General features: G+C 32.7%; 2 protein-coding genes across 5 annotated transcripts; both read left to right on the forward strand.

Moving 5' to 3' along the window:
* The first annotated feature begins 10,854 nt into the window (after nt 1-10,854).
* On the forward strand, nt 10,855-19,846 carry LOC112750785 (probable cyclic nucleotide-gated ion channel 20, chloroplastic). Of its 4 annotated transcripts, XM_072216830.1 has the most exons (14): nt 10,855-11,483; nt 12,543-12,716; nt 12,973-13,071; nt 13,497-13,631; nt 14,714-14,773; nt 15,414-15,653; nt 15,991-16,251; nt 16,614-16,759; nt 17,091-17,168; nt 17,264-17,359; nt 18,082-18,211; nt 18,496-18,745; nt 18,835-18,997; nt 19,462-19,846. In XM_072216830.1, exons 1-12 carry the CDS (start codon nt 11,154-11,156, stop codon nt 18,499-18,501), a joined length of 1,755 nt encoding a protein of 584 aa, XP_072072931.1. In that variant the 5' UTR covers nt 10,855-11,153; the 3' UTR covers nt 18,502-18,745; nt 18,835-18,997; nt 19,462-19,846. The 4 variants fall into 4 exon arrangements, with proteins under 4 accessions (XP_072072931.1, XP_072072932.1, XP_025655422.1 ...); XM_072216831.1 differs by lacking the exon at nt 17,264-17,359; XM_025799637.3 differs by lacking the exon at nt 14,714-14,773.
* On the forward strand, nt 18,514-19,570 carry LOC112748967 (probable cyclic nucleotide-gated ion channel 20, chloroplastic). Its single transcript, XM_025797228.1, has 3 exons — nt 18,514-18,745; nt 18,835-18,997; nt 19,462-19,570. Exons 1-3 carry the CDS (start codon nt 18,514-18,516, stop codon nt 19,568-19,570), a joined length of 504 nt encoding a protein of 167 aa, XP_025653013.1.
* Nucleotides 19,847-24,035: the final 4,189 nt, after the last annotated feature.

A 24,035-nucleotide genomic window follows, 5' to 3' on the forward strand; every position in this document is an offset into this window, starting at 1 on the left:
AAATTTTTAGATCAAAACGTAAAAAACAACTAAGAACAACTTGAAGGTCAAAATGAACACGAAGAACAACTCAAAGATCAAGATGAACACTAAGAATAAATTTTTTAAAAAAATTTTAATAACAAAATAAAAAACTAATAACCTCTTAATTTACGCAAAAGCAAAAATAAAAATAAAATAAAAACAAATAAACAAGTAAAAAGAAAATATTTACAATAACCAATAATAAGGCACACGTTTGCAATTCCCCGGCAACGGCGCCATTTTGACGTTAGGATTTTTGCCAGTAAAGAAGTTCATAAAAACAGTCGCGTTGTAGATATAGTCTCTAAACCGACAGAAATCCCTTCGTACAAACGTTTTGGTTGTCACAAGTAACAAACCCCTTTAAAATTGATAACCGAGTATTTAAACCTCGGGTCGTCTTCTCAAGGAATTGCAGGGAGGTATGTTCTTATTATTGGTTATGAGTTTGTAAATTGGGGAAATTTGGAGTTTGGGCAATGGGCACAGGAATATTTTCAAAGCAATAAAAATAAATAAATAACTGAAAAATAAACTTTTGGCAAGGTATGAGAAATTGGAAGTCCAACTTGGTTATCTCTCTCAACAATAATGAAAGTTGAATCTTAATTCCTCTTTGTTAACCTTTAAATCAAAGGAAAGTCAAGAGACTAATTAGTTTGGCCTTCGAATCTTATTTATTTCCTAAGAAAAAGTTGGGATTATTGAAGTTCAGTTCAATTAGTAAGATAGCGATTATCAATTATGCTGAGTTTGATAATGTTGAGTTACTGATTTCTTAATCAAGACCAAAAGGAAAAAATCTAAATTATTTATATAAATAAAAGAAAGCAATCATAAATCTGAAATACCTCAAATAATATTAATTAAGAAAATCATAATATGAATGTAGCATAAGCCAAATAGACAACATAACTAATATAAGCATTAAAGTATCTGAAAGTAAGAGATAAATATAAAGTAAAAGAACATTGAACCTGTGATTGAGAGTCACTCCTAAAACTAAGAGAAGTCCTAAATCCTAATCCTAAGAGAGAGGAGAGAACCTCTCTCTCTAAAAACTACATCTACTCCTAAAATTGTGAATGTGAAAGCTTCCTCATGAATGGATGCATTCCTCCACTTTATAGCCTCTAATATGTGTTTTCTGGGCCGAGAACTGGGTCGAAAACAGCCCAGAAATCGCTGGAGAAGAATTCAAACACGCTGATTTCCGTTACTGCGACGCGGCCGCATGGAGGCACGCGGTCGCGTCACCTAGCGTCAGGAAAACTATGACATATTATATATCAAATCGAAGCTCCAGATGTTAGCTTTTCAACGCAACTGAAACCGCGTCGTTTGGACCTCTGTAGCTAAAGTTATAGCCGTTTGAGTGCGAAAAGGTCAGGCTGGACAGCTTAGCAATTTCTCCAACTTCTTGTATTCCTTCCACTTTTGCATGCTTCCTTTCTATCCTTTAAGCCATTCCTGCCCTGTAATCTCTGAAATCACTTAATACACATATCAAGGCATCTAATGGTAATAAGAGAGGATTTAAACATAGGGAACTTTAAGGCCAAAGAAGCATATTTTCAGTCAAAGCACATAATTAGGAAGGAAATATAAAACCATGTAAATATTATGAATAAGTGGGTAAAGAATTAATAAAAACCACTCAATTGAGCATAAGATAAACCATAAAATAGTGGTTTATCAAGTATTCACAGTTTGGTAGTGATGAGGGTTTTGCTTGGAGAGTCCCTTCATTCTGTTCTTCATGTGTTTTGGAGTTATACATCCAGACAGTGTAAAACAATGGAACAAGATTATAGCTATTTTAAGCTTGGTGGCAATATTTTTGGATCTATTATTTTTCTTCTTATTGTATGTTGAAAAGGTATGTTACAAGACTTTGTCCTATTTATAGCTCCATCATTATTTGTACTTATTGTTTGTCTGGAACAATTAAATCAATAGAAAAATAATGTAAACATAAAAAGATCATTTTATTTTGATCATCAGAGAACTCAAACTCATTGTTCTTCCCTTTACTTAGTTGAATTATCGTTCATGTTATTGTTACAAATATTTTTCTGATACCATCTGAACATTTTATTTGCATTTTTCATATTCATTGTGCAGCATTTGAATTACATTGTTATCAGTTGGACAATGACGAGACCATTTATTTTACTTAGAAGCATAAATGATTTAGTATATTTCATGAACATGCTTCTTCAGGTAATTTCCAAGTTACAACCTTTTAGAAATACTATAATGAATGTATTTTAGTAAAAGTTTTTTGGCACTAAAGGAGGACTAGGATATAGAAACTTTTACATCAAACCTAACTGTCTACTAGTAGATTATTAGATCATAAAATAACCTAAGGAATGATAAATACATGTTGCTCAACTTTTATGTATTAGTAAATAAAAACCTAATACATAAGAGTGGTTGGCCATTCAAAAAGGTGTTTAAACACTGCAAATTGAAACTTTTAATAAATGGAGAGTGCAAAGAACATGTTGCTGGTAACAATATGATTGAAAACATGAAATGAAATAGCATTGTGATCTCATGGATAAAGATTAATAAGCATAGCTCCAGCTTGTATAACTCTGTAGTTTCATCTTTGCAGTTTAGGTTGCTTATGTTTCTGCTGGGTCAAGGTTAAGGGGTACTGATTTAATTGATGATCCAAAGAAAATTGCTCGACATTACCTGACTAGTTATTTCTTTCTTGATTTGTTTATTGCACTTCCTCTATCACAGGTAAATATTTTACAATCTCACTTTCTTTTTCATGACGGCATGCTTTTTTCTCTATTTAAAAAAAAAAAAGAAGATATCCACTTAAGTATTTGACTATATCACCCATTTTATTTTTTTATTTTTATGTGAAAACGAGATATAAAAGCTATTGAACATGAATGGTCATTTCATTTTCTCTCCATTTCCTAGAAATCAAATCCTCAGAAAAATTTGTGCTTCATGGATAAAATTACATGCTAGCTTGTGCAGCTAGCCAAAAAGTTTAGCTTAAGTGAAATGAACATTTTCATCATATCCATTAAATATTGTAATCATCCTTTATTTGCCATTATGAGAAAATCATTCACAATTTCCCTCTTTCTACACTATCAACTAAGATTCTTTATTGATCAAGCAGAGTTTGGATTTATTTGTAGACTTTCAATCTTACTTTATGGTTTAAAACTATCTCCATTTGTGTGTTTCGAACCGGCAACATTGTATTTCAACAATTGGTTATGATTTGCAGTTAGATAGATTAGTCGGTATTTTACCTACATTCAAATACATTCCCCCACCCTCTCCACCTATAACCGAACCTTTTCCATTCCCCACCCACTTTTCACTTTCACCACACTACCTTTCAATATCTTACTTCTTACTGTTACTCTTCTCTACATACTTCCAATTTCTATATTTTTCTTTTTCCTTTCCATCCCTTCCTACATCTTTTTTTTCATCATTTTATTTTCACTATCCCTCACCTCTTTTACTTCTTTTCACCATTATCTTTGTTTTCTTTGCTCGGGACGAGCAAAACTCTAAGTTTGGTATGCGATGCTCCACTTATTTTTTCCTCATATTCTACATGACACCCAAAACCGGTGAATCTTCTTCAAGAAAGAGAAAAGAGAAAGCTCCCACCTCCGGTCCTTATAATTTTACACGGTTCTTTTCTAAGACCCACGAGGATCACTTTAATAAGAAAGTGAGCAAAAAGAAAGTGATCCCCGAAGTATGCTTTGATCTTCAACCGGAGGAGTATCCAGAGATCCGGAAATAGATTTTGAAAAGGGGTTGGGAAGTTCTTACCAACCCCGTGACTGACGTGGGCATGCTGATGGTCAGAGAATTCTACGCCAATGTTTGAGTGACTTAAAGCATGCACAAGACATGAACTCGGATCCGATGAACTAGCGCACTATGGTCCGAGGGGCGATCATGGAGTTTAGTCCAGAGATGGTGAGGGAGATACTTCATCTGCCGCCATCCAGAGACAACTCTCACTTTTACATTCAGAGGATTAACACGGACCAGAGACTGGACCAGGTCCTTGCTGATATTTGCTTCCCCAGAGAATAGTGGAGGAGGAATTTCAAAGGTCAGCTGTACCAGCTGGGCAGGCACGATTTGAGGCCAGTTGCTCGGAGGTGGTTGGAGTTCATTCAACGCTCCGTCATCCCTACGAGTAACAGGTCCAAGGTTACCATCGACCGAGCTGTAATGATTCACTACATCATGTTCGGCAATGGGGGTGGAGGTGCATCGGGTGATCCCACAGGAAATATACAGACTAGTCGATAAGGCCTCCACCTCTGCTAGATCGGCCTTTTCCCACCTCATCTGCCATCTGTGTGGGGATGCCCGAGTCAATATTGATGGAGATATCCCCAGTGCTGTTGACCGGCCTATCACTAGGAGGGGTATGGAGCATGTTAGGGAGCTTGGATATGCACTGCCATAGGAGCCAGTTCTCCCTCATCAGCAGGAGCAGTCTAAGATGGCTCAGGGATTCTATTTCTCTCCTCGTGACTATTGGGATCAGTTGACCACACCCATTGGAGAGCTGACATCGTTTGTTGATCAGTTGAGGATTGAGCATTAGGACCACTCAACCCTCCTCCATCAGCTAGTGGAGGAGCAGCTGAGGCAGAGGCGCGACTTGGATTAGCTAAAGTGCCAGAGAGGATTCTCGGGAGGGAGCAGCAGCCACCATGATTGAGGTGGTTGAGTTTTTTTATCTTTCGCTTTTCTTATTTTTATTTTCTGTTTTCTAGTATTATTTTATCTTATTTTCTGTTTTTTGTTTGAAAGCATTTGCATGATTAGTAGTAGTATTTTATTGCTTTCTAGTTTAGTTATTTATTTTGCTATTTTATAGTTATTTTGAAATAATTATCTCATGTATTACTCACTAAATTTGAAAAATCAAAAGAAAAGAAAAGAAGGGGTAAAATGCACGAGACTTGAGTTATATATTATGAGTTATTGTGATTACTTTGATGTGGTGGTATTGTCTGTAGTTCTGAATGTATGAATTGAACAGTGCATATTTGAAATTGAAGTTAAGAATATTGATTCATAAGGTACAGGAACTTAGAGAAGTATTTTAAATTTTCTGAAAGTAAGTAAGAAATTGGTCCTTGAAACAAAACAAACAGCTAAAAGAAAAATGAAAAGCAAGGTCCAAAACTTTGAGTATCAATGGTTCGGAAGGTCTAAAATGATTAAAAGTTCAAATGAGTTATTTTTCTAACTATATGCTTGTGGTGTGAATATGTCAAGTAACCCTTGAGACAAAGCACTAAGAGTCGAGACCAAGTGCAATTACAGAGTATGCCAAAGGCTCTGAGTACCACTATTTGGGAGAAATAAAAAGAAAAATTAGAACTTAAAAGAGTTTCCCAATTAAGTGCTTGTGGTGTTATTGTATCAAGTTAAGCTTGAGGACTAAACGTTTAGAGTCACGGCTAGGCTCAAGGTGCAAAGCACCAAAAGAAAAGAAAAGAAAAAGCTGTGTTCAAGGATCAATTAGAGCCTAAAGAAGAGAATCCATAATATCATCCAAGCTCTAATTCTGAAGGATATCAACATCTCTGAACTTCAAAGGATAGTGAGATCCCAAACCTATTCAGAATTACAGTATCATTAGCCCCACTCAGTGATTGGATATGAGCTTCATTGAATACTCAAGTCTTAGGCATTTTCTCTTCTCAGTCCTATATTGTTTTAATTGCTTGAGTACAAGCAACAGTTCAAATTTGGTGTTGTAATGCGTGAACATCTTATACCCATTTTCGGCTTATTTTCTAGTTAAATTTAGTTAAAATTTAGTGAGTTTAGTTATATTTTAGTGTTAAAATCCTCTTTGGATGCTACTTTGAGTTTTTCTAGTATTTTTATTATTTCAGGTGAAATTTGGATCAATTTGACAAAATTTTGAGCAAAAAGGAGAAGTTATGAAGTTACCCCTTGGGCGCCAAACGCCAAGTTGGCGTTTAGCACTAGTAACCAGCGAAATCAGAAGAGTCTTTGCCCCCTTTGGGCTCTAAACGCCCAATCAATCCAGATCCAACCTCTTCAAAGGAGTATCTTTAGTGGATTTAACTTTTTAATTATTATCTTATCTTTTATTTTTAAAATTTTTATTTACAAACAAAATCTTTAGGTTTAGAATTTATTATTCTATTTTATTTTCAAAACAAATTAGGTCAGATATAAAAGGGAAAGATTCACCCTTTAGAGGGATCTTCTGACTTCCGCACGTTTCACTTTTCAGAACTCTTGTTTTCTCTGTAAGTCGTGAGCCACTAAACCTCCTCGGTTAAGGTTAGGAGTTCTGTTTATTTCTATGGATTAAGACTATTACTTTTCTATTTTAATTAATGTATTGATTCAGTTTCAAGGATTGCTTTCGTTCTTCATCTTATGAATCTAGGTAGAACGACAATATAACCCTTATTCTACATGTGTTCTTGTGATTCTCGACAGAGTTATCTCGCTTGAGCAACAACTTGAAAATAAATTCCTCCTATATTGCTAATTACTTGAACTAATCCGGATACGTGACAAATAATCTGCTTAGTTTTGGGTAATTAGGGTTTCTGTGGCCATAAACTAGAATTGAATTTCACCCTCTAATCTAAATTAAGTGACCAAGACATAAATCACTAAGACATTAGGGTTTAGTCAATTATAGTTTGCTATGAAACAAATCTTGCATGATTAAAATAGTGGTAAGAAAACTTAATCCGGAAGAATAAATAACTCCGAAACCTTAACTGTTTTCTCCCATATATTTCCACGACTTTTATTGTTTGCTTTCCAAATCTCTACATTTACTGTTTAATGTGTTTTACAACTCTCAAAACACAACTTTCTGCTTGCCTGATTAAGTGAGTCATTCGACCATAGTTGCTCAGTCCATAAATCCTCGTGGGATTGATCCTCACTCACTTGAGGTATTACTTGGTACGACTCGGTGCACTTGCCAGTTAGTTTGTGGGTATTCAAAAATCCGCATCATCCACCACTAGTTATTAATTTAATTATTAATTAATAATATATTACCGTCGGATTTATCGGGAAAAAAATCCGACGATAAAAATTACCAGCGAAAATTTTCCGACAGTAATTAGTGGCGGGCGAAAAAACTATCGATAAATAATTAGCGACGAGGTTTATACCGTCGGATTTATTCTGACGATAGTTCTAACGGTAAACATATTACCGGCAGATTTTTTTTGATAAATTCGCCGATAAATTCGATGGTACTCAGCGTTTTTCTTGTAGTGTATTTTAAGTTTTATTTACACTTATTTAAGTTGTTAGTGTTAAATTCTTGCATTGGTTAGTTATAGTTTTTATTCATTTTTGTAATTTATGATGCTTTTCTTTTATGCACACTAAGTGTTTGACAAAATGCTTACATTATGGGTTGAGAAATTAGGTGAATTTAAGTTATTAATGTTCAATATTGATTGGTAATTTAGAATTGTTAGTTGACCTTCTTTTTACTAATGCTAACCTTTTACTAAATTCAATTAGTAAGTTGGTTAGGACTTATGAATTAAGGTTAATTATGTCTACTTGACATTTCTCAATGTGTAGAGGTTGACGAAGTGGGATTAATTCTTAATAATAGTTGTGTTTGTGGTTAATGACAATGAGGCTGCATTTGTTTTGTGTATCCTTTAATACATAGACACAGATATAACAAGACACAAATTTTTTAAACTTGTTTGGTATACAAATACAAAGGAGAAGACACAAATCATAATCATGTTAAATTTCAATATTACCCTTATTACAAACTGGTATCAATACCACCACTACACAACTACTATCTCAAACAAACTACCACCATTAACAATCAGTCACCATCTCAACAAAAAATAACTACCAATAACAATCTATGGAACATGGTAACAAAATACGGATCTAAAAACATAGTGCTCGGAAGAACGGAGAACAGTGGGCAGATCTGGCCAGATCGTTGACGAGAAGTAAAGCAGAGGCAACAACTGCAAAAGGTGACAGCGGCAAAGAAACAACCGTGAAGAAACAAAAAGAAGTGAGGGAGGAGAAAAGGGAGGAAGGGACGGGGTGGTAGCGGTGGTCTGGGTGGAAGAAAGGGAGGAGAGGCTGTGGTCTGGGTGGAAGAAAGCAGTGGAAAGAAAGGAAGAAGAGAGGCGGCAGTGATTTGGGTGGAAGGAAAGGAGAAAGAGAGACGGCAGCAGACTAGTGGTACGACGGGAGGAGGGGCGGCGGGGTCAGAATGATAAGAAGAGAAGATGAGAGGTTAAACTCTCTGTATTAAGTTGAAGGGAAAATGAATGAAAGGAGACTAAGGATAGAAAAAAATTTAAAGAGTAATTATAAAAATTAAATATTAAAAATAGTTGTCTATGTTTTAAGTTTAGTGTTCTACCCCTCTTTATTATACACAAATTTTGTATCTTTATGTGTCTTTGTGTCTTTTCGTATATATCAGAATTAACTAAAACCTTTTTAAACACTTGAATTTCCACTCTTTTCGTTAGTTTATTATCTTAATTACTTCTAATTTCATTTAATTGTTTCTTAGTATAGTTATCATTTTAATTATTACCCTTTTATCCTTTATTTGCTTAATTAATCATTTACGTGTTTTTTTATTTTATTTTTTTGCCATTTTATTATTGATCGTTTCTTTAATTTCTAGTCAATTTATTTTTTCCTAATTACAATCAAACCTCTCCCACCCCTCGGATTCATAATCAATGATTACACACTTTATTGCAAGTCCTAAGAAACGACCTGGATTTTTCAATTTAATTTGTGTAATTTGTGTTTTTTTGTTTTTTTGCAATATCCAAATAATTTAGTGTTTGTTTGGATTAAACTTTTTAAAAATAAAAGGTATTTTTATAAAAATAGTTTATTATAACTGAAAAATATTTGGATACAATTTTTTAAAAATTAAAAATAAAAAATTAAAAAATTGAATTACACCAACCATTCTTTCAAGTGATAGAAGGAAAGTTAATCCTTTTAGTTGATTGAATTGGTTATTTTTCTTAATGTTATTATTTGGGCCAGTAAATACTAAAAGGTAATGCTAGGTAAAAAAAAAACAATCAAAACTTGTTTTATTTAACATTAATTAATTGTTGTAATAATTAATGAATACTAAATAAGGTAAATTATAGCTGTTTTTAACTGATTTTCTTTGATTACCAAACATTTTTAATATTAAAATATGAAATACTTTTATTTTGAAAAAGATATAAATGATACTTTTAATTAACTGCAAGTTTAAAATAAAATTTTTTAATTTAATTTAAATACAATAAGATATTAAAAATAAATAAAGATACATTCTTGTCAAATTAACGTAGTTGTATAATAAATTTAATTCAATTATAGAATTGAAAGTGAATCAAATCAACTTTAAACCAACTCAAACTTGATTAGTTAAGATTTTAATAAGTTGAGCCTTAAGATTGTGAGCAGAATTTAAGTTAAAATTTAATTAAATTTAAACAACAAATTTATCCTAATTAATCTAATAAGTATTGACTTAAAATAAATTAAAATATTATATTAATCACCAACACTCTAACATATAATACGCAGCCTCAAAAATATTTGTTCTTCATGTTAAACTTTTTTTTTTCAAAGATAAATATTATTTTATTAATATAAATAAAAATATTTCTATAAGAAAGTACAAAAAAAATTAGATATTCCCATTTGATTGAAAGATTAAGAACTTAAAGAAGAGTAAAATAAAAGTAAAGAAACTTAGCAGCATGGATCAGGTATGGCTCACGAGTTCACGCACTAAATTGCTGGCTTTTTTCATTATCTCTGGTGCCAGGCTTATTACCTTCTCAAAAACACACCGATTCCTCGCTTTTCAAGTGCTCCAATACAGCACCGCTATGAGGAGGGTCTTTTGTCTACCGTCGAATTGAACCGCTGCCCAGGATAAGACTCGTCGCTACCAATTGAAAAAGGTCTCTTCTTCTTTTATCCATAGGTCAGAGGTTATTAAGTTTAGGTTCCATATTATTGAAGACAGGGGCATTGTAACAAAGCATGAGAAATTGATTCAGCCTTCAACATGCATCTTGGACAAGTGGCAGGAATGGATGCAAACCGGCTGTAAACTTGTTGCAACACCGGAAGCTTTTCATGAAGACTTTTTCATAGAAAAATCTTAATTTTATGTGGTAATTTCAACTCCCAAATGCTATTCCAGACTCTATATGTTCTGGAGCTTCAATAAAATAGAAGAATGAAAAAATCCATAAGCAATTTTATATTTTGACCCAACTTCATATATACCAGATTTTGTCCAACACTAATTAACTTCGAGTGTTAACTTACTTTACTCATTCTTAAATATTTTTACTAATAAATAAAGAGTGTTACAATTTTTTCGAGTTAAATAAATTTTAAGTATTTATTATAAAATATACATTTTCTTCTTAAAATTTAGAAAAAAAATTAAAAATATCCTTACAACCAATTTTTTTAAAAAACTTTAAGATTAATTTAGTAATAATTTTATAAAAATAATTTTTAATATAAATAAAATTAAAATTTTTAGTTATAATAAAATATTAATTTAATTATTCTATTAATTTTATATTTTTTATTAAATTTATAATTAAAATTTTATTTTATTTTATTTTTAATTTTATAATTAAGTTATTTTCGTATCAATAGCGTCAAAATTAAAAAATATGTAGATAAAGATTTAGTTATTGACATTTAACACACTTCTAAGTTCTAATATAGATTGGAGGAGAGGGCTCGTCTTTTACTAAGGATGATTATCCGCATCGGAGTGGCCGCCTTATTTGAAAAGAGAGAGTGAGAGACAGAGACAGTACCCTCTTCTGTCCCACGCGCATAAACCAACAAAAGCAAGTAGACCATGAGAGGTGGGTCAGGTGGACAACGTAGTTCTCACTTCTCAGGGCATGTCAATAAATTAAAATAGTAGAATCCAATCATATGGAATTGTCCATTTACCGTTGTGAAATCGGTTCCCCTGTGTTCTCCATGTTCAATTTTGAACTGTTGAGTTAATTGCTTGTTTGGTAGAAGAATAGAAGATTACCATGGCTAACTTCGAAATAGAAGAGGAGCCAATGCTGTCACCTCCACAACGATCTGATGGACTCCGGGGTTCGGATTTTCAGGCCCGAAGCAGGTCTATGCACATTCCCATGGTCTCCCACCGAGAAGCAATTCGTACACTTGATAGTGTGAAAACCTTTCCCCAGAAGAAGAGTGGTTCATCGTCATTCTATTCCACTGCCACTCATGAAACTGTACATCTTTCCTCGTCCCGCCGCGGCGGCACAAGCCAACATTCACCCACGTCTGGCCCACTTAGATGGCATCGTGCTATGACAGGAAGGCTTCAATATAATCCTCTTCGAGCAGAGGTACTTGTGCTTTAAAAAACTCATGGTCCTTATTTTGTTTTTGTGATAAAAGAAAAAATGATAACATAGGTTTGTAGATTTTAAAAGATATCATTTTTTTTAAAATTTAATTTAGAGAAACTTTTAACAGCCAGCAATTTTTAGTAGTTTTAGTCATTATTTAGTTAATACAAATATTAAATTATTTTTAATAAATAAATTTTATTAATTTATGTGTATAAATTCTGAAAAATATAAATACAAATTGTATTGATTCATGTGTGCAAAATTCTAGTAAATATAGGTGTAAATTATATGTTTCTATATGCAAAATTTATGTGAATATAGGTGTAAATGATTGCTGGCCAAAAATAATAATATTTATTGGTCATGTAGCATTGTTCTTTAATTTATATTTATTAAAATTAAAATTTTAATATAATTTTATATATTAATAAATATTTAAATTTATTCTAATATTTATATATTGTAACCCTTTTTTAATTTTTAAAATTATTTTACTATATGTAATTCGTGTTATTTGTGTTTATTCAAAGTAATTTTTAAACATAAATATTACTAACTTTTAAAAAGTTATTTTTCAAGTTAGTGTTGATGAACTATTTTCTAAAAGTAAAAATTTACAAAACCAAACCAAAGTCTAAGAAATTCAAATAGGTTTGGTCACAAGGTGTTTTTCTTCCAAAAATAAATTAGGTTTAATTACTCTTAATCCTTATAGTTTTATTAAATTTTTAATTTGATCTTTATAGTAAAACTTTTTCTTTTAACAAAAGAAAGGAGAATGCAAATGTAATTCACTACATAATCTCTAATTAATTTAACTTGCAAAATATATGGCATTACATCTACGTCCTTGTTTATTCTGGTTACCATACAGGATACTATCTGATTATTATTCTTAATTCTTCAAATTATTGTTTCACTACTTAGCATTGCTAGTTTTGTTATCATTGTCCACTTTGAGGGGAAATTTTGATAACATTGTAATATTATGTATTATGCTATTGCTTTCATGTAACCAAGTTTATTTCTTTCTCCAACGTTGAGTGTTCACAGTTTGATAGTATTTTTGAGGGTTCTGCTTGGAGAGTCCCTTCATTCTGCTCTTCATGTGTTCCTGGAGTTATACATCCTGACAGTGTAAAACAATGGAACAAGATTATAGCTATTTTAAGCTTGGCGGCAATATTTTTGGATCCATTATTTTTCTTCTTATTGTATGTTGAAAAGGTATGTTACAAGACTTTGTCCTATTTATAACCCCACCATTGATTATTTAATATTTGTACTTATTGTTTGTCTAGAACAATTAAATCAATAGAAAAATAATGTAAACATAAAAATATCATTTTATTTTGATCATCAGAGAACTCAAATTCATTGTTCTTCCCTTTACTTAGTTGAATTATCTTTCATGTTATAGTTACAAATATTTTCCTGATACCATCTGAACATTTTATTTGCATTTTTCATATTCATTGTGCAGCATTTGAATTGCATTGTTATCAGTCGGACAATGACGAGACCACTTGTTTTACTTAGAAGCATAAATGATTTAGTATATTTCATGAACATGCTTCTCCAGGTAATCTCCAAGTTACAACCTTTTAGAAATACTCTAATGAATGTATTTCAGTAAAAGTTTCTTGGCACCAAAGGAGGACCAGGGTATAGAAACTTTTACATCAAACATAACTGTCTACTAGAAGATTATTAGATCATAAAATAACCTAAGGAATGATAAATACATGTTGCTCAACTTTTATGTATTAGTAAATAAAAACCTAATACATAAGAGTGGTTGGCCATTCAAAAAGGTGTTTAAACACTGGAAATTGAAACTTTTAATAAATGGATAGTGCAAAGAACATGTAGCTGGTAACAATATGATTATCTAGAAAATTTCTTGAGATGATTGAAAACATGAAATGAAATAGCATTGTGATCTCATGGATAAAGATTAATAAGCATAGCTCCAGCTTGTATAACTCTGTAGTTTCATCTTTGCAGTTTAGGTTGGCTTATGTTTCTGCGGGGTCAAGGTTAAGGGGTACTGATTTAATTGACGATCCAAAGAAAATTGCTCGACATTACCTGACTAGTTATTTCTTTCTTGATTTGTTTATTGCACTTCCTCTACCACAGGTAAATGTCTTACAATCTCACTTTCTTTTTCATGATGGCATGCTTTTTTCTCTATTAAAAAAAAAAAGAAGATATCCACTTAAGTATTTTGACTATATCACCCATTTTATTTTTTTATTTTTATGTGAAAACGAGATATAAAAGCTATTGAACATGAATGGTCATTTCATTTTCTCTCCATTTCCTAGAAATCAAATCTTCAGTAAAATTTGTGCTTCATGGTTAAAATTACATGCTAGCTTGTGCAGCTAGCCAAAGAGTCTAGTCCAAGTGAAATGAACCTATCCATCATATCCACTAAATATTGCAATCATCCTTTATTTGTCATTATGAGAAAATCATTCACAAATTCCCTCTTTCTACACTATCAACTAAGATTCTTTATTGTTCAAACAGAGTTTGGATTTATTTGTAGACTTCCAAACTTACTTTATGGTTTAAAACTATCTCCATTGGCGTGTTTTGAACCGTCAACCTTGTATTTCAACAATTGGTCATGATTTGCAGTTAGATAGATTACTCGGTATTTTATCTTCCTTCTTTGTCAAATCTAAGTATTTATCTTTTAGTGTGTGTGGAAGATATTGCCACATTGGTGATGAGGATAATGATATTTGTAAGCTTAAAGAACATAAACATTTTCAAACCAAGGATTTAGTGTGCCTCAAGTATTTTCTTGGAATTGAAGTAGCTCAATCTTCTACTTGGATTGTCATTTCTCAGGGAAGTGTGACCTTGATATCTTAGAAAAGATTGGTCTGTCATATAGTTGACCTTTGGATACTCCAAGGGATCCAAATTTTATGTTGTTTCCATGATAAGGGAGCCCTTATTATATTGCAACCAATATTGGATACTTACTAGGGAAATTACAGTGGGTTTCTTCACCTTTAAATAGATAATCCTGTCAGGTTATTATGCAAGATTGGAGTTAACTTGATATCTTGGAAATGTGAGAACAAAGTGTTGTGGCTAGATCAAGGACTAAAGCAGAATATCAAGCAATAGCCTAGCAACTTATCACTAATATGGGTGAAGCATTTTCTACAAAGGCTAAAGTTTAATTTGGAGATATTAATTAGATGCAGCTCATATGTGACAATCAAGCATCCTTGCACGTTGCCTCAAATCCAACATTCCATGTGAGAATCAAGCATAAAAAGTAGATTATCATGTCATTAGAGCAAAGGTTCAATCTGGATTCATTGTGACTCACTTTGTGAATTCCATTGATCAATTAGTAGATATCACAAAGTCTATTAGGAACCCCGAGTAAGTTGAAATTGTAGCACACTTTTTGCATATGATTTATAATTTTATATGATTCTTTGAGGGGAAGTGTTGAACATACGAAAACATCAATATATATTTTTTAAATTTTGTTGTAGAGTTATTACTCTAAGTAACTGATGTATTTATTGTGAGAAGTTGGTACTGTTGATGAATTCAGCTGTGTATATGGAATTATGGAGCTCTATAATTAGAATAAAACACACAAAATGAGTGTTCCTCTCTTATTTTTCTATTACTTGTTACTCTCTATAGACAATCTCTGAAAAATTTACTAATTCTTATTTTAGCAATAGATGCTCCTTGTAACTTGTCTGAAACCAAGTAGCCTAAAAAATCAACCTAGTTATATGCTAGAAATGATTTTATATCTAACAACTTCGATGTTTTTTATAGAATAATACTCAATTACTCATCAAACTCCTTTTCAGTTATATAAATAGTGTACATTATGTGCGGATCACAGTATTGTTTCTGCTGCCAAATGTGCAGATAATAGTATTGTTTGTGCTGCCAAGATACTTCGGTGCGAGTCATGCTGAGAGTCTTTTATGTGGAGTGATCCTTGTGCAGTATATCCCCAGGTTATTCCGATTTTTGCCTCTGCTAATTGTCCAGTCTCCAGAAGGATTCATATTTGAGTCAGCATGGACAAATTTTGTTATAAATATCCTCATTTTTATACTATCTGGACATGTCGTTGGCTCTTGTTGGTACCTCTTTGGTTTGCAGGTGAGTGAAAAACGTTCTTGTTGATACCTCTTTGGTATTACTTGGTTCGATTGAGTTCCTCGAATCTTCATATAATTGTCTGTAATACGGTAATGCAGTCTAAAATATTTACAAAATAAAGTGCTTTGTCAATATGTGTGCGCTTTTGCATGGAAATTTATTGCACCCTTTTTCCCCCATTAATTGTATCTTAGTGCGTCTCTTTTATTATCATTGATCATAAAACTATACTACAAATTTCGGATAACTTTAGACACAAGCAATTTGATTATGCAAATGAAGATTAAATAATATTCAACTATTAACGTTACTCTTTTCTTCCCCATCCTTCTTCTAGAGGGTTAATCAATGTTTGCGAGATGCCTGCCATAATTCAGTTGTTACTCAATGCATGAAGATTATTGATTGTGGGTATGACCGTTTCTCACACTATACATCATCAGATTCAGAAATGTGGAGAAACAATGCAAATGCAACTGCTTGTTTGAATTCCTCTTCTGGTGCTTTTGATTATGGGATATACGCCAATGTTGTACAACTTACTACGCATCCTAAAATAGTCAAGAAGTATGTGTATGCACTGTATTGGGGCTTCCAAGTATGCGTTTCATTCTTCCCTTCTGTTTATTTTGTAAATTTTTTTTTACATTTTACTAATTGCAGATCTCATTTTTCTTCCATTGGAGGAAAAAAATAGTCTTGTTTGTAAACCAATCCTTTTTCTTTCCTATTGTCAATTTTATGGTTGATCTTTCTCCAAAATGGATCATTGGTCGCTCCTTTAGGTTTCAAGTGTAGACTAAGCACTTTCCTATTTTATCTTGAGTTAGAAATATTATTTAATGATATGAATGTGGAAGACAATGCTTGAATTTATTAGCGCATGCTCATGGATACTCTAATAGTAAACCAATAATACTAACCTTGGCTATTATATATCCTTTCTTATCTTGAATACAGCAAATCAGTACTCTTGCTGGTAATCAAACCCCTAGTGATTTTGAGTTCGAAGTCCTTTTCTTAATGGCAATCACAGGAATAGGACTCTTGCTTTTTGCACTTTTGATCGGAAACATACAAAACTATCTTCAAGCTCTCGGTCAGAGGTAGAACTTTGTTTTCTTTCATGCTGTGTCCATCCTAAACTTTTCTGTGACAATGTCTTCACTCTAAATTCTATCACCACATCAATATTCCTGTAAGTTTGACTGTAGCTGATATGTAGCTCACATTTTTGCCATTTTTTCATTGAGATATTTTGAATAGATAATGAAGAAGTCTGCTATAAATATTGTAGTTTGTCATTGCATTATTTTATTCTCATTGGTCGGTTTAACTTTTCTAACATTGCCAATCTTAATTGAGATTTAATAATGAAGTTCTACTGTGTTACGGGTTACAGTTTGGTCAGTGTATTTTCTTCCATATTGCTTACAGGACACTAGAAATGCAACTTAGAGGCCGTGATGTTGAGCAATGGATGAGCCAGTTTCACTTACCAGAATATCTTAGAAGGTCTGAAATGCTTTTATTCTCTTGATGAATCGCTTCCACGTTGGATCATGCGTATTTTCCAATTGGTTGATGTGATTCATTGGTTATTAACTTAGGCTGCGGTTTGGTTACGAGAACAGGACAAGAAAAGATACTGGGAACAAGATACAAAGGACAGAGACACAAAAATTAGTATTCTTATTTTTTGTTTGGTAATAAATTAGAACTAATTATAAAAATCTAATCCATTCCTATTTTTTCTCATTCGAAAAATTTGGGAAGAAAAATAAAATAATAAAAAATATAATTATGAAAAATTAACCAGAATAATGAAAAAAAAAAAAGTTGTGTTTCTTGTTAGTGTTTCTATGTCCTTCCTGTTATGATGGACACTAAATACACTAATTTAGTATCTCTGGACACAATGTTTCTGTCCATGTCTCATCTGCCAAACACGTTTTTGTATTTGTATGTCCATGTCTCAGTGTCCCATGCTTGTAAACAAAGGCAGTCTTGATGAACATGAGAAGTTTCATGTTTGTAATAATTTTCTTAGTTTGTCAGTGTAAATGCTTTGTGTTGCATAACTGGTTTTTGGTTTAATAATCTTCTTCTTCCCGTTATTTTAATTTATTTTTTGAAAAGGTTTAATAATCATTTACTACTCTTTATATGATAACTTTCTAAATGTCTACAATATTTATTGTTCATCTGGCTTACAATCATCATATTCACATGGATCAATTCCTTTCGGCCATAATTGAATTGATGCTGAAACTGTAAATATATAAGCAGCTACTTCTTACGAGCATGTATGTGCTTTGAATGCAATAAATATAGTATGCCTCGTATTTTTTTAATTTTGTTTAGGCTGTATGTTGAATTAAATTGTGGATAACATAAACACAAGTGAGATAGGATTTCTATCATGCAGGAAAATAAGACATGTTGAACGGTATAATTGGGCTGCAACAATAGGGGTGAATGCAGAAATGCTTATGGAGAATATGCCAGAAGATCTCCAAAGAGACATAAGGCGTCATCTCTTCAGATTCATTAAGAAAGTAGGCACCAAAAATCTTGAATATCTGTGGTATCTTGCTAGTTATGTTTATGCCAACTCATCTTGTTTACACTTTGAGTGGATCATAATTATGTGGTTTACATATTAGATGAACTACACAATGTCAGCCACTATGTTTCATATGAATTTCTGTTTGCCTAAGGTTCTCTATTCATAACATGATGGAAATGGAATCAAACAAATGTTTAATAAGAAGCCGACATATGCTGAACAACCTTGAAAATTCTCGATAATGGTGAGTCTGAGGATCTACCATTCATGCAGGTTTGAATTTTTGCTATGATGGACGAGCCTATTTTAGATGCCATTTGTGAGAAGTTAAGACACAAGATATACATCAAAGGAAGCAATATCTTGTATAATGGTGGTCTAGTGGAGAAGATGGTCTTTGTTATGCATGGGAAATTGGAGAGCATCGAAGGAGAAGATGGAATTAGAATGAGCTTAACCCAAGGGGATGCTTGTGGTGAAGAACTCTTGCAGTGGTGTTTGGAGAATTCATTACTCTACACAGGTACAACAATCTTAAATGATGTGATGATGTGCCTCTTAAATATTTTCTATCATTCATCAACATGATTTACAATATGATTTCTACTGTAGCAAGCAGAAAAATAAGATTTCCAGAAAAAGTCTTACTTAGTGAAAGGACAGTAAGGGCCTTAACAAATGTGGAGGTGTTTTCACTCCGAGCTGATGACCTTGAAGAAGTAATAATTCGTTTCTCAAGATTCTTTCGAAGTCCACGTGTTCAAGCAGCCCTAAGGTCAGTTGTTCCCTTTCTCTCATTATATCTTGATTTTCAGTTCAGCATAATCATCTTCCTTATGACTTAAAAGTATGTTAGTTAATCAAAAATTATAATTCTACATACACTATTCTCATGAATGGCTCACTGAGTCCAGAGTTTAATGAAGGTTTTGTGTGGAAGTTCTTCACCTACATTTATTTGTCTACATTGCTTACATAAATAGATCATCGATATTAGTATGGTATTTCTTAGTTAAAAATGAAAAACGAATATTTGTGATCTGATACAATTCTAACCCTTTAGAACAGGGAGTAAAATCAAAATATGTTTTCACCTCCGGAAGTGAAAAAATGTCATTATGTGCATGGAACTAGTAAGAATAAGCATATTTGTGGTTTTCACTATAAAAGTATTTTATTTTCTTTCATTTTTTCGATGTACATGTCTGAATAATTTTTTGGTAATTTGTGATATTTTAGGTATGAATCACCTTATTGGAGATCCCTTGCTGCAACACGGATTCAGATGGCGTGGCGATACAGGAAGAACCGATTAAATCGTAAGCGTGCTGCCTCACAAACAAATTAGGGTGTAGATTGCATTGTAATATATCTGTAATATGTGCTGCTTATTAACACATAACATGTGTCCTTTGCTTGTATAACTGGTAGAAATTCATGTCTAAAAACAAGAGATGTTGATATCCAAATAATACTAAGACGGATAAACATAGTAAGAGTTCCAAGTTGGGGGAAGAAAGTTGGATGTGCTTTGATTCCCTCACTAATTGTCTGATAATGTTGAATTCATTGAACTCGCGGCACTTTTTTCAAGCAAAATTTAACTATCATGATTCATGAGTCATGACTATAGCAGCTCTTACTACCGAAGGTTAACTGACTACTGCTTTTATGGAAATGAATTTGGTAAGTAAAAAATATTTTTTCATGTTCTTATATCATATTTAGTTTTTTTTTTAAAAGCATTCATATGATTTTTACTTTTCCAAAGAAGTGATCATTTTATCATTGTGAATTTCAGGCCACCAATTACTTTTGCATTCTACTGGTTATTGGCATTGAGTTATATTTTAATAAACAGTGCAGAACAATAAAAACAACTAGAAGCATTTTTCTTACAATGCAAAAGGCCCTTTATTTATCGTTTTACCTGATGCAAATGTTGCTTATCTCTTTGGCAAGGAAGAGAGAAACTTTGACATTTTCAACAAATGTATCCTTAGGTTCAAATGTATATAGTTCAAGAATATAGTTTGCAAATAGCTAACACTTGATTCATCCAGATAAATGCATCAGAGGATGAAAACCCTGTAATTTATGTCACAAACAACTTGCCATTTATGACTCATTGCAAGGACTCGTTCGTTTTTTTTAATCCAAAATGCATAAATTGCAGTAGATGGTTGCGATTTATGACTAATGCTAAAAAGTGTACTGCGAGGTGTTTGTTGAATTCAAATTTTGTTATAAAGCGCACTTATCGGGTAGATTCTGATACGTTTTTAAACTTCTTATTCCCTAGTGCAATTTCTTTAGTTTCTAGAGTTAAATCAGAATTTCTTGGTGCAATTTACCTGTTTTTCAGTTAAAAAAAAAATTTTCATTGCGATTTTCTATTTTAAGAAAAAAGACATGTAAATAATATTTGTATTCGGAAAAAGACATTGTTAATTAATTAGATATTATTTTAGCTTAATTTTATGAAAAATTCTAATAATTGATTACCTTTCTCATATCACGAACACCGACCTTTGATCCATTTTGAACAAAAAAAGATAATTTTAATTGGATAACAATTTTGTTATATACATACAAAAATTCAGTCACCACTGAATAGAAATATATATATATTTAGGATTTATTAAAAAAATGATTATTGATTTTAATTGGATCCATATCATAAATTGTTGAAACGATAATAAAGCACCTAATCTGTGTTTTAATTTCTGAATATGTCACTTGAATAATTCTTCTTTATCTACTGGCTAGAAGATTGTTAAAAAAAAAAAAAGTCCCATATGGTATGTAAGTTGTCACTATATAGTTATTAAAATCAAACTATTAATCGAATCGATCAAACTACTAAGTGTGTGTTTGGATTAGAGTTTGTAAACGATAGTTTGTATAAAATTAATTTTACAAACTTAATTTTGATAAAGAGTGAGTTGGTGTTAACGTTATTTATGTTTGGTAATTTTGTATCAAAATGGATTATAATAAAATGAATGTTGTTTGGATTACATCATTCAAAATTGCGTTTAGACAAAAATTACTTAAAAAGACATAAATTTATATCATTCAAAACTATATTATTTTAATACTCTTTGACTATAATTTCTTTTGAAAAGAATTTAAATTTATCTGTTGAAATTTAGTACTCTTCTGATTATAATTTGTTAGTACTCTTTTTGTATTTAATTATATCTTTCTAATGAAATTTATATTATAAAAATTAACAATAATAAATAAAATATATACTAATTTAAGAACATATAATAAAAAATATACAAAGTCAAATAAAAAAAATAAAGTTCTATAAAAAAATACGTATTAATAAAAATGATTAAAAAAATTTATATGAACAATAAATACTAAAAATTCTATTAAAAAATACAATGATATATATAAGTGAACATAAAAAAAAACTCTTAAAAAATATTCATACTATTAACAAGAAAAATAAATAAAAAATTGATAAAAATTAAAACTTAACAAAGAGTATTAATAATAATATTAAAAAAAATATTTGTTTGTAAAGCATAACCATAAAAAAAAGGGAAAAGCTCTACATCTATGTAATTTTTTCATCCAAGCTATTTGTTCCGTATGTCGGGTACCGGACGGTTCGGAAAGAATCCTTGGGTTGATAGGTGGGGTATGGCCTGGTTCCGAGTCGCAAGGGGTGAATCAGGAGTAGCCGACATCCCGAGCTTTTCGTGTGGAGGGGTGCCACCTGCAAAGACACTCCGGCGCTCTAGTCAGTTGAGTGTGCAGGCGAAAAAGAGATAATGTGATGTGTGTCGTACCTTGGGGGAGAGGTAGGACCCTCCCCATATATACTGTGTCAGAGGTGGGTCCCGCAAGAGCAGACCCACCTTCCTCGAAGCTTCCTCATACAGCTGTAGTGATGAGCTGCCAAGGACGCGTGTCCGGGTCGGTGGTTGAGCGGCTCGCACCCGACCGTTCGGGTCGGGTGGTCTATGGGTCGGGTCGGCCCACAATCTGTTTGGGTCAGGCCGTAATAGTGCCCCCAACGCGCTAGCAATGATCGTGAGAGCCATTGGTGGCGTGTTATGCCCTTTCTCGTGCGTTGTCGCTAGGTCGGCCGTTCGTGGAGAGGACATGTGATGCGGGGCAGAAGTTAGGCCAATTAAGAGATTTTTAATAAGAGAATAGCGTTGCACGTATAGCTCTTAACCAGCTAAGATCCGTCTCACCAATTTAAAAAGAGTGTCACAAATTTTAGAAATAAAAATACTGGGAGTATGAGTCCCAGGTCGTCTCCCAACGAGTTGCAGGAAAGAGTGCTAATTTATTAATCAGGAATTTTCCAGAAAGTTTGAGTTGGATAATGAATAATCAAAATAATTGTAAATTAAAGCAATTAACTAAGAATTATTATTAATATTAAAAGGTCTTGACTGGGGGAATAATTAGTTGAAAGTCCTATCCTTGTTGGAATCTTCTCAAGTATAGTGTAAAGAGGTTGTTGTTTTTACTTAGTTAACCCTTACTAAATAAAGAAAAGTCAAGTGATTGAGCTAACTCTTACCCGCAAATCCTAGTCCTCTCCCTTGGGAAGGTCTAGCGTTAGTAGGTACAGAATTAGCCAACAACATCCAATTTAACTAAGCACTTGAGCATTCTAACTCAAGTGTCTCCTCTTAATCAACCCCAATGTCAAGTGGAATTTCTACTCCATTGACATGAATATAACGCTCATAAAAATATAAGAAGACATGATTAAATGAAATAAAATAGAGATTTAAAATTAATTAAAAATAAAAGTAACTCTATATATTAATAAATTCAAAATGCAATATAATTATCTGAATAGGATCAATGAACAACTGAAAAGAGTAAAGGAATGAGGAAACAAACTAAAATAGTGACTTCAACGGAGGTAATGACTCTTCAACATCCAAAATTCAAGCAAAAGCATAAACTATGAATGTAAGGCTAATCTAGATTCAGATCTAAAACTTAAAAGTAATCCTAATATCCATGTATGTGACTGTATCTCAATGTGTGTGGATTCGTGTTGAGTCTCTGTATGTTCCCTAGCTTTAATCTGTGTTTCTGGGCCGAAAACTGGGTTAAAACGCGGCCCGAAATCGTCTCCAGCGTATTCTGTAATTTTTGTAGATCGCGCAGGTCCCTCGTACGCGTCGTCCACGCGTTCGCGTCCACGCGTTCGCGTCGTCCACGCGTTCGCGTCGTCCACGCGTTCGCGTCATTCCGCGATTTTTCTTGTCACGCGTTCGCGTCGTCCACGCGTTCGCGTCATTCGTGCAGACTCCAATCCACGCGTTTGCGTCAGGCACGCGTTCACGTCGCTGTGATTTCTTCATTTTGCGCACTCGCGGGAGCCATGCGCTCGTGTCAGTGTTCGCTGGTCATCTCCTTAGTTTCTTGTGTTCCTTCCATTTTTGCAAGCTTCCTCTCCATTCTCTAAGCCATTCCTGCCCTATGAAGCCTGAAACACTTAACACACGGATCACGGCATCGATTGGTATAAAGGAGAATTAAAATACATAATTAAAAGATCTCTAGGAAGCAAGTTTTTAACCATGGAACAATTTTGGGAAGGAATTGTAAATACATACTAATCATATGAATAAGTGGGTAAAGACTTGATAAAACCACTCAATTAAACACAATATAAATCATAAAATAATGGTTTATCAATATCCCCACACTTAAACATTAGCATGTCCTCATGCTTAGTTTAAGGAGATAAAGTAAATGAGTAGGAAAATGTAAAACTCATGCAATGCAATGCAATGCAACCTATATATATGAATACAACTATA

This window comes from Arachis hypogaea, chromosome 15 (assembly GCF_003086295.3).
Source record: "Arachis hypogaea cultivar Tifrunner chromosome 15, arahy.Tifrunner.gnm2.J5K5, whole genome shotgun sequence".
Classification (NCBI taxonomy): domain Eukaryota; kingdom Viridiplantae; phylum Streptophyta; class Magnoliopsida; order Fabales; family Fabaceae; genus Arachis; species Arachis hypogaea.

Excerpts from the sequence above, each read along its gene's own strand:
- LOC112750785 (XM_072216830.1), top strand. The coding sequence starts at position 11,154 with ATGGCTAACTTCGAAATAGAAGAGGAGCCAATGCTGTCACCTCCACAA. Across the intron at positions 14,774-15,413 it reads CCTCAAATCCAACATTCCAT|ATAATAGTATTGTTTGTGCT; the intron begins GTGAGAATCAAG and ends CCAAATGTGCAG. Across the intron at positions 17,169-17,263 it reads TTACCAGAATATCTTAGAAG|GCTGCGGTTTGGTTACGAGA; the intron begins GTCTGAAATGCT and ends TTATTAACTTAG.
- LOC112748967 (XM_025797228.1), top strand. The coding sequence starts at position 18,514 with ATGGACGAGCCTATTTTAGATGCCATTTGTGAGAAGTTAAGACACAAG. Across the intron at positions 18,746-18,834 it reads GAATTCATTACTCTACACAG|CAAGCAGAAAAATAAGATTT; the intron begins GTACAACAATCT and ends TTTCTACTGTAG. Across the intron at positions 18,998-19,461 it reads CGTGTTCAAGCAGCCCTAAG|GTATGAATCACCTTATTGGA; the intron begins GTCAGTTGTTCC and ends GTGATATTTTAG.